This window comes from Myripristis murdjan, chromosome 23 (assembly GCF_902150065.1).
Source record: "Myripristis murdjan chromosome 23, fMyrMur1.1, whole genome shotgun sequence".
NCBI lineage: Eukaryota > Metazoa > Chordata > Actinopteri > Holocentriformes > Holocentridae > Myripristis > Myripristis murdjan.
In genome coordinates, this window is record NC_044002.1 from 21,438,772 (window position 1) to 21,453,965 (window position 15,194).

General features: G+C 41.9%; 1 protein-coding gene across 2 annotated transcripts in view; it reads right to left on the reverse strand.

The window, feature by feature from the left end:
• Positions 1–15,194, reverse strand: part of LOC115355077 (uncharacterized) — an 18,176-nt gene continuing 2,982 nt past the window's right edge. Inside the window, exons 5-20 of one of the 2 annotated variants that reach the window (XM_030045726.1) lie at positions 14,861–15,015; positions 14,685–14,749; positions 14,461–14,554; positions 14,030–14,302; positions 11,771–12,064; positions 10,048–10,299; positions 8,437–8,751; positions 7,474–7,592; positions 6,526–6,745; positions 5,457–5,612; positions 4,647–4,837; positions 3,404–3,555; positions 2,391–2,648; positions 1,163–1,316; positions 845–977; positions 1–158 (exon numbers count right to left, since the gene is read on the reverse strand). In XM_030045726.1, the coding sequence (XP_029901586.1) occupies positions 34–158; positions 845–977; positions 1,163–1,316; positions 2,391–2,648; positions 3,404–3,555; positions 4,647–4,837; positions 5,457–5,612; positions 6,526–6,745; positions 7,474–7,592; positions 8,437–8,751; positions 10,048–10,299; positions 11,771–12,064; positions 14,030–14,302; positions 14,461–14,554; positions 14,685–14,749; positions 14,861–15,015 (2,956 nt within the window). In that variant the 3' untranslated portion in view covers positions 1–33. Of the gene's footprint in view, positions 159–844; positions 978–1,162; positions 1,317–2,390; positions 2,649–3,403; positions 3,556–4,646; positions 4,838–5,456; positions 5,613–6,525; positions 6,746–7,473; positions 7,593–8,436; positions 8,752–10,047; positions 10,300–11,770; positions 12,065–14,029; positions 14,303–14,460; positions 14,555–14,684; positions 14,750–14,860; positions 15,016–15,194 lie in introns of those variants that run through there. The other variant, XM_030045727.1, reaches the window with a different exon arrangement.

Below are 15,194 nucleotides of genomic sequence, written 5' to 3' on the forward strand. Positions count from 1 at the left end.
CTCGCTGCAGACAGAGGTGGTGTATCGAGCGTTTTATTGCAGCCGTAGCTGCTCGTAGTAGCTCATGATGGCTTTCGTTGCGCTCACGCCGAGCAGCGTGATCGCCAAAACGCCTATTGATCCAGCCACCACGGAGATCATGGTCATGTGATCAGTCCCTGCAAGGAGGACGACAACGGGTTAGTCGTTTTGTGCTCATCCTGTATTCAAAGCACAGGTATACACCGTGAATTTTTAATCTGTCATTTAGTTCATACTCAAACAACTGAACTGAACTGGGAGATGATTTGGCTTTTTTTTTTTCCCTAGATGCAGCACGTTAAATGATAGATCATGTTGCATGAATCAAGACACTCGTTCTGTAAACTCCCCAAAAATTAGAAACTTAAAGTCCCCATGAAATGACCTCACATGCCGTCTACTTCCAGAGTATCTTAAACAGTGACATCAACCTGCACAAGTGGGTGTGAATAAAAAATTCAACCAATAAAACCCCTAAAATCCGCCTTATCCCTTCAAATAAAATCGTGTTTCTCCACCAAACTGAGATCCTGTTGGTTTGCGCTTGTGAGTGATCCGCCCCTGCTCCATGTCCCACCCAAACATCCGGTTTCAACTGGATTTACATCAAATAAAACAGCAAGAGTCTAATTCATGGGGTCTAAAATAATCTAAAATTACAGCACACACACTTTTTGCCCCCTCAGGTTTTGCAGAATGAACCACAGATGAACTGTGAATCACAAATCAACATCACGAGAAATGATCATTAAAACCTCTGATCTCATTCTTATTTTAACAGAGACTCAGGTTAGAAAACGCTCACGGTTCTTCATCAACTCACAGTCGGACGGCCAGACTCCCGACTCGGCCTCCCCGGCGACCAGCAGCGGTCCGGCGGACACGACGACGGCTCGTTTACCATGAACGTCCCGTTTGCTCAGCGACCGCCTGCTGAGCTGCCGGCTGCTGCAGTTCTACAAGGTCAACAAAATGATCAATGAGTGACTCTCCTCCACAGCTCAAACAGAAAAAAAAGTTTAGTTTTTTTTCCCCCAAATCAGCTGTGTACATCACTGTGTGGATATCAAGCTCATACTGGGACCTACAGCCGCGTCACCCAGGTGTATCACAGGTGAGTTAAGATTCCCGCTCAGTTTACCGTGGTGCAGTCCTCGGCGTGCCCGCATATCTGGGCCAGGCAGTGGAAGTAGAGGGGTAGGCCTTTGGGCATGGTGAACATCCGAATGGAGAATCTGCTTTCCTGTCTCGCGCCGTTCGCCGAGCGCCACTGGAAGGTGTCGTCAAGAGGGCAGCTGGAGGGGGAGGGAGGGGGAAATGCAGGGGGTGAGCCGCTTTGTCAGATAATCAGATTTTCCTAAAAACAATGTATAAACTCATGCAAAAATAATCCTTCTCAGGCATCAGCTCCGAGCCTCTAGCAGTGTGTGCTGGTGTGTGTGTCTACAGAAACGAGGAGCCGGAGTGTAAAATTTTTTCCTAGGACAGTGAAGTTCCATCCATCATCATCCTAGGAAATGAAAACTCACTGCTGGGGGTTATTTTAGCCAGGGAGGGGGGAGGGCAACTCTGAATGCTGTGTTTACGAACCACAACGATAAATCCCACTCATTCTGACTTTTAGGATGATGTGTTTTTCTCGACAACAACTGCTGGCCAGCAAGTTTGAAACTAGTTATCGGAGAAAAAAAAAAAAAAAACAAAGCCGGGGGGGAAAAAACTCAAAGTTTTTGAGATTAAAGAGGTAAATTTATGATGAAAAAATTCAAAAATTTATGAAGGAAAAAAAAAATTAAAAAAAATCAAAGATTATAAAGTCACAAAATTACAAGAAAAAAAAAACACCTATACTATCTAATAATAATAACAAGGAAATCCTGGTGATTTTAGCCCAGAATCACAATATTGTTTTCTTCTGAATCGGACAAAGTCTCTTCAAAGTCCAGATGCTGATGAGAAGATTGTGATTCTGGGCTCAAATCACCAGGATTTCCTTGTTATTAAATCTGATAGTTTTCTGATAGTTAATATCTGATAGATCTGAGAGTTTGAATTCTTTGTTACTAAATTAAACAAAGTGGAATTTGATAAGGTCATCAAACTCACAGCTAGCTTCAGAAGGAGAAACTCACCTCTCTGCTGCTGACCTTCTTGCTAAAGTCCATTAGAAATGCCTTTACCTATGTAGGTTGCTCACATGCACTTGGTTGTATGTGCATTGGCACTTGGGTGGTGGGTTTGTCACTATGGGTGTGTGCTTTGTGGTTACAGGTAATTGCACACGCCTGTTCGCTCGGCTTTGATAAATCATCAGGTACAGTGAGAATCAGAATCAAAGCAGGAATCAGCAGAGTCATTTTGTTACCCACCCGTCCTGGAGGAACAGGCCCTGGACTCGGTCCTGTGGGTCGGGGCTCTCTGTGGCCCAGCACGACGCCACCTGCAGGACAACGTCTGCGATAAAGGAGCTGTTGGCCCGCAGAGCCACCTGGAAGAACAGCGTGTCCTCGAGGGCCAAGGCCACGGCGTCCCGGTAGCTGTGGGTGTAGGACTCGTCGCTGTACAGGGCCAAGGCCGGGCCGAGCTCCAGGGACGAGTTGAACTCCACCAGGGAGAGAGAGGAGATCCTGAACAAGGACACACCGCGTTTCCTCTTAAAGCATCACAATCAGAAAAACTCTGATCCCCGAGGGGAAACTGGGCCAGCTGCACTTGCTCAAATTCTCAAGAGAGGAATTAAATTATAAGAAACAGAAACAGAAATGTAAAAATCTGCCTTAGAAATAAGATATAAATAAGATACCAAGGGTAAATTGTAAGGTAGCATTTTAAGTTACAGCCCATAATTTACAGTGTAACTATGTTTTGTATATAAAAAACAAAAGGGTAACAAAACCAAATTCCTGTGGGACTGTATCGTAACAATTAATACATAAAATAATGAGGGATTTCTTGAATAGTTATGGGTTAATTACAACAAAATAATGCTTGTTACTCTCTTCTTCCAAGTAACTACAGGGTGTGCAGGCTGAAAAATAAAGTGATGCTGGTTAGCCTATGATTGCAAAAGAGTTAGCTGTGGAAAGCTTTGAAAAGATGAGGAATATTTCATATGCCCAATATGAATTCCAAAAACTTTCAGAAAGGCTGAATTAATGAATATAAAGCCTAAAAGTGTTTAGATAAATCCTGGCTAATCTTTGACTGGTGGTTTCATTTGTTTACGCAACAGCAAACGGGACATGACCCACGACTGTGAGGGTCATGACTCGATCACTGACTCCGACTCCTGCACTCCAACACATTTATCGAACAAAAACCTGACATTATTCTCGTCGATTAATGCCGCAGTGCTGGAGGAACTGTGATCTGCTCGTCTCACCACTCCAAATCCACACTGACTTGAGCGTTGCGGACGTAGTTTCGCGGGTAGACGCACTTCCAGACGACCTGCAGGTCCCGGCGGGAGATGACGTGCTCTTTGCTCAAGGTCACACTCAGAGTGTTTTGGTACTCAATGTGTGTTTTGTTCACCTGGACAAACACACACACACACACATACACACACTTTGTGTTTTCTAAGTGGCAACACAAAGAGGAAAAAAAGACCGTTTAAAGTGGCTCTAGGAGACGTGGCACTTTGGCGGCCCCTAGTGGCAGCAGGAGATAACCGTTTAAATTTGTGGAATTTGTGACACCAAGATTTCCAGGTATCTGTACGAAAAAATAGCACAAGAAGGGCTTCTAAAAGGGGGGCAGGACCGAATCACCTTGTGAAAAATTAAACTTTTATTCTTGCAATGCCAAAAAAACAAACAAACAAACAGCACACGACAGGCAATGACAAACATAAGGTAGCTATAAATAAGCTTGCAGATATGTAAACGCATTTCTCAGTGTTCAGGCACCATCCTAAATGCTGTCTGAGGATCTTTTATTGCATCTGCACTGTTTATTTTTGGCGTGGTAAGACCTAGAATAAATTTTTCATTTTTCACAAGATTATCATTGTTTGTGCATCAAGATTTCTCTTTCAGTCACGGGGGACGGGATGCTCTTACATGTTGGAAATTTAACTTGGTGATTCAGGTGGATTAGACAGGCATATTTTTACAGGCCTAGTGTAGTGTATATTTATTTACAACAAAAATAAATAAAAAGAAAAGGGAGAATACAAATTGTGGTTATCATGGCCAGCGGGTGATCCATCCCATCTGTTGTACCCAAAATTTGAGCAGGAAAATGCTTTAAACTGCCGAGATCCAGAAAAAATGACCTCAAGAAATCATATGTCCCAAATCCAGTTAAACTGTTAAATTAGTCAACTCATATTCAGTCATTTAGGGTCACTCCCTCACCTCTTGGCTTTATGCTTGCAGAATTTTACACTGGAACTGTTTATGATTGAATTCAAAGCCCTCCCAATTTACTGTTTTTTTTTTTAAATTTACTACTTTTATTTGTAATCCATGTTGATTGTGGTAAAGCTAAATACATTTTCCACATTGCGGAGAATAAATTCATAACCTAACCTATTCAAATTGCTGCCTCAATTCGTGTCGGACAGAGAAAAGCCCGATGAAACGACAGCTACACCAGAAACACCACCTCCTTCTGCCACTCACCAGCCTCCTGGTTCCACACTCGGAGGTTTTGCGCGAGGTGTTGAAGTAGTAGGAGGTCTCGCTCTCGTTCACGACGCAGCGCCCGTCATTCAGCTCGACGTCCACCTTCCCCCCCAAGAGAGACACCAGGTAGGCCTTTGCTACGCCGCCTGAGATCATCTTGTCCTGACAGCGGCTGAAAAGCCCTTTCTCTGTTTGGAGGCGAGAGGCAGAGCGGCACAAGGCAAACATCACACTTTAACAGACAGACAGATGAACTTTATTGATCCCAAACTGGGGAATTCTTGTGTTACAGCAGCAGGTTGTCCAGATATTGCACAGGAAGATAAATATACCTATCAACTCCTGGAGAGAGAAATATATATCTTTAGTTTTATTTCTTGTGTTTATTTTTCTAAAGTTGCTCAATGCATTTATAATAACAGTTCCACCATCTCACTTCTCCTAAAACGACTCTTGCTTTTGTTTTTTCTTAATTCCAAGACGTGTATTTCAAATCCACATGATACACTGTGTAAATAAAACAGTTTTGGAGTTGCTGTATGGTTTATTTTTCGACTTTGACAGAGCAAGGCTAACGACCCCTACAGACTTCAAGTCTTTATGCTAAGCTAACATGAAATGCAACCCATAGGAACTGAACTACAGGACGTACAGAGGAGAAAATGGTGTCCAACATCTTGTCTCAGTTTGGAAATGTAAGTCAGGAAAAGCGTATTTTGCCCAAAACGTTGGCGTTATTCCTTTAAGTTCCTAATTTGATATTTCCACATTTGGGTAAGCAGCTTGTGTTTGCTGACTGCGACTCACTGCTGCAGACTGGAGGTGAGGCGACAGACGGCACGATGGCGGACGCCACATCGTAGTAACCATGGCGACACACACACATGTAGGAGCCCAGAGTGTTGATGCACAGAGAATCAGAGGGACACACACTCTGCTTGGAGGAAGCACACTCATCTGGACCTGAACGAAGAATAGATGAGAAAAAAAAATTAAAAAACAGAAAACAGAGTTTTTCCAGTTTGATATGAAATGACATTCAGAAGCAGGGTAGCTTGGCTGTTTAGTTCCCTGACCGCAAAAATAATGAATCGAAAATTTAACTAGTGATGAAACAATAAGCCTGTTAAAAAACACATTTAATCAATTATAATTTTGATAATTCACCGTTTTAATATTTATTAAGTAACAAAATTCCAAACATTTGCTAATTCAGGCCTCACAAAGATCACTAAGATGCTAAGACTGTCTTATAATATCTGCCACAGCTTTTACTGATCGTTTAAGATTTTATGCATTCTGTGTATTTCATCTTGTTTTTATTTTTGTCTCGTTCCCCTTTGTTGATAAACGAGGACACAGTATTGGAGAAAACTGCACTGATTTTCCACCTAATCTTGCATGACTTATGGCATTCTATCCCTATTTTTAGGTACATATGTCTATTTAGATATGAAATTACATGTGAAATAACAGAAATGTAATTTTTGTATTGTAAAGCCTTACTGAGTGAAAGGTGCTATATGAATAAAGTTTGTAATTATTATTGTCATCATCATCACATCATTATAAAACTAACACTTCGGATTTTTTAGCTGCTGGTCAAACCAAGGAAGCAATCTGAAGACTTTGGACATGAATTTTTTAGACACTTTAAATACTAAATGATTGACTGGAAAACAAACCGTAAATTGATCAACACTGAAATTAATCACTCGTTGCAGTCCCAGTCTTTTTGGATTATTACCAGTGATGACATCTTGCTAAACATTTTTTTGTAAATGGGTTTGGGGACTGACTAAGACTTTTTCAGGCCCAAAAGCTCTGAAACAACTTTGATTGATTGATTGACTGATTGGTTTTAGCCGCCTCCTACCGTCCCAGGAGACGACCCCGTGTGAGACGGTGATGTTGGGCAGCTGCAGCGACTGAATGTGGTCCAGCTGATCTGCGACAGGAAGCGGCACGTCCGCGTCCGTCACGGAGGCATCAAAAGACTTCAGGACAATTTGGGTTCTTCCGTCTTCGTCTAAAGGCTGAACGGCGCCGAGCTGAACCCGGGCTGCTCGGTGGAAACCTCCCAACATCTGCTGCACCTGAAGGACACGCAAAGGAAAACTACGAGACGACGTCCTCATCCCAAAAGGTTATACTGCACACGAGTTTCAAAATAAAAGTCAACACACGTTTTTAAAGCACACAGATGGCTGTATTCTCAAAATCATGACAATCACGCGCAGCTGTCTCATCTCAAAATGAAGCTCCTCTTCAATGTTACTAATTTAAAAACGTGAGAAAAAATATATTTATTAACTGAAATAAAAATAAATTAACAAACAATAACTAACAAAACTAAAATAAACTAAAATTATGAGAGAAAATGTCATAGGTTTCTGTGTGTCAGTTTATTTGGTTATTCATTTGTCCTAAGTGAATACTTTTTAATTCTGTTTTTAATTCTGACCTTTTCACATCCTCGACACCTCACTGAATACCCCATATTACAAAAATGTCTAAAATTAACACTGAAATTGATACAAACTAAACTAAATAAGTATTTTCAAAATATAAAAACCACATTAAACTGGCAAACCCACTTCAAAACCTTATTAAAACTGACCTGAAACTGAAAAGAAAAGTCAAAATGGAGTAAAAAATAAAAACTAATGAAAAATGCAAAATTATCGTAACCTTGCTTCTGTTATTAATCTTTCAAAATTCCCCACCAGCTTTTTGTCCATGATGTATAGACTTTCCCCAAAGACCCGTGAAAACTATGAGACACAGACAAGACAATGAATAAAAATCCGTCTTTTCCCCTCACCTTATTTTTGATAACCTTCTCCATCTGGACTCTGGGCTCTGACGTGGTGTCCTGCAGCTCGCCGGTGAACAGCCACGGCACGACCATCACCAAGTCCGGGCTGAAGTCAGACTGCAGCTCTGCAGCAGCAACACGGGGCTTACAGGTTAGTTCAGCTTTAACATGAACTACTGTTACCATGAATACGTGATTTTAACTGCCTACAGATTCATGTTTAAGGAAAAATGATCACCTGCTATTAATGTATATTTCAAAAAATAATCACATGATTAGCCAGTGCCTTGTGCTGGTATCTTGATTTTGGGATAAGGTGATACAGTCCTGCTGTGTAAACTGATGGTAACAAGCAAATTTAATGTAAGAACTCATCAAATTAGGCATGAAACCTTTGAAGGAATGCTATTTGAAAATTTTCTTTGGCATCACATTGAACACTACCATAGGATTCAATGGGATGAAAATAAATTGGATTACTTAAGAAGTGATTTTGCATAGTATTTTTCCAATACACATACCTTTATATCTGTCAATGCATCTATCTATATACACACTCAGTATCAGTGGAGAATTTGTAAATTTAATTCTCTGTTTATTATTGAAGTATTATTGAGGTCTTGGACTGAACTACATTATACTGAGAGGTGTTTCCAATTTTTTGTCCTCCACCATTCATGTACATGAGGTGGGACAGAATAGTGGAAACACCTGTCAGTAAAATGTAGTCCAGTCCAACAGCAGCACTAACTATGAGTTCAATGCCAAACACAGAAGTGAATGAACACCTCTGTTACTGTGACAACAAGAAAATCTGAGCATTAGAGGCAACAGGAAAGGAAAGTTTATGGCACAACAGCTGGATTGGATTGGATTAGATTGGATTAGATTGTGCAGGTTGAGCTGATAAAGTGGCCACTGGTTGTGTAAATATGACCACTGCCACCAGAACGGGAGCCTCAGACTGACCCAGGTCACTGTCGGGTCCGACCGGCAGCACGAGGCGCTCTGAGGTCACATCAACGGCGTCAAAACTCAGCAGGGAGGGGCTCGACTTCCACCGGCCGCCACACTCCTCCCGCACGTCGAGGAGGTAGGTCTCTCCGTCCGCCAAGCCCGGCAGACGCAGCTCGGGCTCGGACACGCGGCTGCTCCGGACGGCGGTCCCGTTCTCCAAAGTGAGGTTGTACAGGAAGGTGACGGTGGCCCGGTGAGGGGTGCCGGGGGTCCACATGGCGGTGGAGTTGTTGGGGCGATAAGTGAGGTCGGACACACCTCGAGGTCCTGGACGAAACACACAGATTACTGTAAATACACACAAGACAGATTAGACACTCAAGGCCAATTGACAGCTGGATGAAAAATTCACAATACAGCTGGAAAAGAGTTTGTAATTTTGAGTTTGAAGGACATCATTACTCAGAAACTCAAGTCACCTGTACATTCCTGGGATCCAAAGATGCATTCATGTCATATCAGAAAAACCGGAAGAGCAGGATTACATGGCATTAATACAGTTTGAAATTATCCTCTTGTCAACTTGAAATGCCTCATTCGACACTGTGATCATGTTAACTGGTAACCACTGCTTAATTTTCAAAAATAAATTGTGTTACTGTGAATAAAACCCATCATTTTGATTTTTACTACGCAAGAAGACGTCTGACTTCACTACTACTAGCTGATCTGAGCGTCATATTTAATGGTGATTCAGCTGCTCGACAAACACGGGATAAATTTTCTTCCTAGAGGGGATGGAAATCGTGAAAAAAAAAATGCTATCTGGATGGTTTGACTCCTCAAGGGTAAGTGCATTTTTTTTCTTGTATTTTGGGTGAACTGTTACTTTAAGTCACGTCCTGTTCACATTTCAGTGACCCTACCAGACAGCAGCACCACTTAGTGATTTTGATTGATAAGCTTTTATTTATTTATTTATTTTAAAATGTCAACCAGCTCAGATTTGACATATTTTCTTGAAGAATACTTGTCGGAATACCAATTTTCAATCTTATCTCTATCTGAATTAAGGATATGGTGTGAAAAACGCCTGTACTTGTTGTCAATGTTTTCTGGGGCACCGATGAAAAATCTCGAAGTGACGCTCAAAAACCAAACGTCTTTGTTCCCTTGGCTTGCAAACTTAACCGCAACAATCAGAGAAAAAAAAAAAATTCTGATTCACTGCTCTGTTCATGCAGTCACTGCTCGCTCTCGCCATTCTTTCTATAGCTCGCTCGACCAATGCTGCCCTCCCTCTCACTCTCTTTGTCTCTCGTGAAGGCATGTTTGTTGTAGATAAAATAAGTCAAATATAATTTGTCATTTTTTAGATTTTCTGATCGCAGAAGGAAGTTTTTAAGACGTCATTCTGACTTTTTGTACACAGAGCCGAAAGGATTTTGGAAGGATTTGGCTGATGGACATTAAAACTCACACGCAATGCATCCTGGTACATGTAGCCACTGCCCACACGGCTCCATAAGCAGAAGAACTGGACATCAACATGAACCGTGGCAAAATTTTGCTTTGAGATGCAGAAATGAACGCTAACATCCAGCGTGCCTCACCATCCTGTACCTGTGTGTGCGGCGACCGTCTTGGTGCTCATGACGACGCCCTCTCCGCACAGCGCCTCCACCCTGGCCAGGTACGGCTGACACGGCTGCAGCCCCCCCACCGTGTGGTTGGTGATGAGTGTGGAGGCCTGCAGCGCCCCCTCGTGGTAGACTCTGAACATGGAGATGGACGAGGTGTTCCTCCCATCCCAGCTCAGCGTGTAGCTGTCGGGGCCGGACGACGTCTGTCGCAGGCCGTCGATGTTGGAGTGCTCTTTCATGTAAACATCACAGTTGTGGGTTTTTTTTTTTAGACGACAATTATATAGCGTATAAAATCACTAAGAAATAATAAGAATACACTGAAGTAAACAAAGCGCACTGAAGGAAAGGTAGCACATTAAAAAAACAGAAATTACAGCACTTTGTCACCAAATAGATCCCAACATAATGAAGGTGCTGTGTTATTACTATCTTCAGTATATTCTATTTATTTATTTATTATAGTCAACATTTTTTGTTGTTATTACTTGGAACATTATTTCTAATACATTTTACATGATTTAATGTTATTTATATCCATATTTTACTGCTTTTACTGCTGCTGTGGCCGAACAGCCCCACTTGGGAACATTTATGTTTTATATCTTTGAAATTAATCCATTTATTGTATATATTTCACTCTTTCCCTCCTTCCTGAGCCACCAACCATAAAAAACAAATGCTCTCTTTTGTTGGTGGTGTAAGTAAACAGAAACTGACTCATGCCTGGGGCCTATTTCACGAAATCTAGATTAGGCTTTAAACTTGGATTTAGCAGCTATCCTGGCTTAATCTAGCCAGGATTAGGGATTAATGGGTTTCATGAAAGGTGGATTATCTTGCGAGATTAACCTGGCCAGTAAACCTGGCTATAATTAGCCTGAACTCGGTTTCATGAAAGTAATCCCACTTTAGTTACCATGGAAACTTAGCCTAAGCCTTAGCCTGCTCTGGACCAGGCTAGAAGTCAAGCTTAAATTAATCCAGTGCCCTGCTGCTCAACTTTGTGAAATTACTATTAGTCAATGACTCCAATCGTAAACCAATGACTTTGTTAATTCAACACCTGTTAGTATATGGACTAATTTCAAATTATGCTACATTCAAATAAAATGAAAATAAATGCATTAAGATATAATCAATTTAATTATATTAGGCTACTCTAATAGTGTGTGACCATGAATCATAGTTGTTTCACAATGGCTCATGTGATATAATCATTGTCACTCTCAGTCTCTCATAATTATGGAAGAACACATTTAATTGGTACTGCCAAGCAATCGGGACATTGCACGGCACTGCAGATAGATAGAGTGATAGTTAGAGCGCATATAATAGGCCTATAGCATTGGAGATTAGTAGGTTGACAACTGCTTAGCCCAGGGACGGTTTTTGCAAAAAAAAAAAAAAAAAGAAAGAAAGAAAGGAAGAAAAAGAAAAGTGCGTCCTCAAAAAAAAAAAATCACCAGTTTTCTAGACTACCATATTGACCGGCATAAAACACGACCCTGATTTTAAGACGACCCCTCTTTTTCAAGACCTTTTTTTTTTTTAGAAAAATAGGCTACTTTTTATATGGACAAAATCTTGTTTGAATAAAAAAGCCGCCGGTCGGCATCAGGCCTCTCCTGCAGGCCACATCTGGCCAGCCTGCATGTCTTCCTAAACCTTCGCCTGGCCGGATCTCGCCGCGTAGAGCTCACCGGAGTTTCCGTCGATCAGCACCATCTTGCTGTGGCGGGTCTCCGGCCCTGCCTGGCACACCGTCTGCAGGCCGAGCTTCACTCTGCTGCAGGGCGCCAGGTCAGACAGGGTGAACGCCGACCTGTCGCCCCGCTGCCAGAACGGGAGCTCCTGGGTGACGTGGTCGGTGCCGTCGAGGTAGAAGGCGGTGAGGAGGAAGACGGAGAACTGGCGGCTGTCGGGCGAGTCCCAGGCCACCGTGATGCTGCTGCTGTTCCACGACGTCACCTGGAAGAGTCCCGGCTCGTCCGGGTCTGGAGGAAAAACGACAGGAGCAAATTACACGGGCGATATAAAAGGTGAAAGTTAAAGAGGCACGTGGGAGAGTTCAAATGACTCAACGGCACCAAAGAGAGCATTCATCATAATGTCAAGGCTATTATCTCACATTACTCCCAGGTAGCATGCCTGCACTAAAATCCTTTACTGAAAACACTAAAATCCTTTGCTTAAGTAAAGGCACCAAATAAAAGTCCTGTATTCATCATTTTACTTAAAACTAGACCTGCAGCTAAATTATTTTCATTATCAATTAATCTGCTGATTATTTTCTTGACTGATTGATTACATTTTTGGTCCATAAAATGGCAGAAAATGGTGAAACATATTGCTCACATTTTCCCACAACCCAAAGATATTTAGTTTACTGTCAAAGAGGACTCAAGAAACCAGAAAATATCCACATGTGAGAAGCTGGAATCAGAGAGTGTGGAAATTTCCCTCATAGAAATGACTTAAAACGATGAATCAGTTATCAAATTAGTTGGCGATTACTTGAATAGTTGACAGCTAATTGATTATTTGACTAATTGTTGCAGTAAAATGTAACAAAAGGCAGACTATGCAGTTTCAAAGGGGAGGGCACCTCACCTTGTTATGATGTAAAAAGTGATGAATACCACCCGAATCTCAAAAGAAAAGAACTTAGAAATGCCTCAGGAGTTCAGGAGATCTCTTTTACCACATCATAACCCCAAATATAAGAGCATTTAGCTAATTTTTTGTTATGTTTTTGAGCACATTTGACATCAAAACATTCAAGATTCAAGACAAGCATTTAAAAGTGTCTCGGTATGAATCTGAGGGGTTTTATCTCTCCCCAGGCTCCTCCTTAACATCAGTAAACAAAATGCTGTGCCCTCCCATTTGAAACTGCAGAGTCTGCCTTTAAGGGTGAAAAGCAGTAATTGTGAAGAATGGTTGTGTGTGTGTGTGTGTGTTATATCCTGCCAAGCAGCCAAATACAGCGGCATTAGCCACACAAAAAGCACATAATGGGTATCCAGTTGTCTCTTTCATCCAAGCACAGGGAAGAAACTCAAATCATCCTTTCCTCGACCACAGCACTGAAACAATTAAGTTGATTAATTATCAGATAATTTATGGACTTTAATTTTGACGGTCATTTATCATGTAAAAACACTCAAATGTTTAGTAATCCCAGCTTCACTGAGCTCACTAACATGTTAACACTGTCTTACTTTTCTCTGTTCATATGATTCAAAAATTGGCTCTAAACTAAGGACTGACATGAGATGTTTTATACTACACCCCTCATAATGCACAGGCTTTTCTAACACATTATATTGATTTATGCTGCAATAAAATGACATGTGCTTGCTGTCATCTACTTTGCAACCCGATGAAGGCTCTTGGAAATGCACTGGTCAGCAGCCAGTTTTGTAAATCGTACTCAGCCATGTAATAATAAAGGCTTTTTTAAAATATTTTCTCAACATGGATATTCTTTAAATTTGTCATTCGTATTCTACACAGGATGTTTATTTAAAAACGAGATGAACTCGAATATATTTTCCACCGTTTTAACCCTCTCCAAAGAGCACCTGATTCTCGTTTGCCTGATTTTAGGACCCACACAGCGCTCCTATATCCCCACTTTTTTTTTCCCCATTCCTAAATATTTGCTGATTCCAGCTGCACTAAAATCACTGACATGCTAACACTGTCTTACTTTTCTCTGTTTATATGATTGTAAAATTAATTCTAGATTAAGACAGCAGACTAAGGAAGCAATTTGAAGACGTCACACTGGGTTGTGATGAAACTTTGTCATTGTATTTGGCATTTTTAAAATGATTAAGTGAAACAAACCAATAGATTTTAATCCACAGTGGAGACAATTACCAGCTGCAGCCCTACTTCTTAATAACTATCTGAAACTAAACTTTAACTCCACATGAGCATTTCAGGGTCCTTACCTGTGACGGTGGAGAGGCAGGTGAGCGACTGGGTGCCTGCCAGCTCCACACAGGCCAGGTAGGGGCTGCAGGACCCAAGGCCGCTGAAGAGGTAGTGGTCGAGGGCGGTGGCGTTCCTGCTGACGGCGGTGTAGGCGCCCAGCTCAGTGAGGTAGAGGGACACGGAGTGTGTGTCGCCGGCATCTGCAGCGGCCGGACGGCTCTCCATCCAGGAGACCAGCAGCATCGAGGGACCCCTGGACTCCAGGCCGACGGGGAGACGCAGCGTGTGGCCTGGGACAAGGCAGACTTGTAGGTTCACTTCCACATCCATAACACCATTAAAAAATTAGATTTATTTCTAATCTTAACCTCCAAACTAGCCTCCCGAAGAAGTGAGTCCAGGCAATATGACCTTATTTAAAGAAGACACAAGAGAACATGCATCTCACCAATGGCTAGGATGAAGTTTTCATCCTGGTGGAAGAATAACGTGCCGTTTTCACACGCAAACACCTCGGTGGCACTCAGCTGCTGCAGGGTTTCCTGGATGAAAGAGGGGCAAGAAACAGGAGGGAGACGGATGAAAGTCATGTGAGGTGAAGAGGATGTGAATGAATGCCAAATAATGTCCATACATAAATATTAAAGTATGTTTTTGTGTCAACAGGAGTACCCGAGTGGCACTGGACGGATGCTCTTGTGGCTTCTGCAGGCCTCTGACTTCAATGGAGCTTGCACCTTCAAACAGAGACTGAATTTCACCTCCAATCACAATATTACATCAGGGTGCATGTAAGAATAATTTACTCTGGACTGACAGAAATAAACGCATAGAAAGCGGCGACTTACTCGGGGTAATAGAGAAAGCCCATTTGTGGACCGAGCCTTCATACTGCAGTGAGAGTTTGTTCTCCACAGTCGGAGACACAGTCAAGGAGGTGAATTCAGCCAAACTCCTGACCGCTTTCAGCGCGACGTCGTTCAGCCAAATGTTTCCATCCGCCCTGGAAACAGTGAAGCCCCCAACTCCATTGAAAATTTTGACAGTTTACTGTTAAGGAACACAGCTGATAAAACATGACTTTATAGTTTTTACATATTATTACGAGCCACTCTTTCATTCGACATAAGCTATATATTAACTAGCGCTCATTTGAATGTTTTTTTGTTTGTTTTTTGTTTT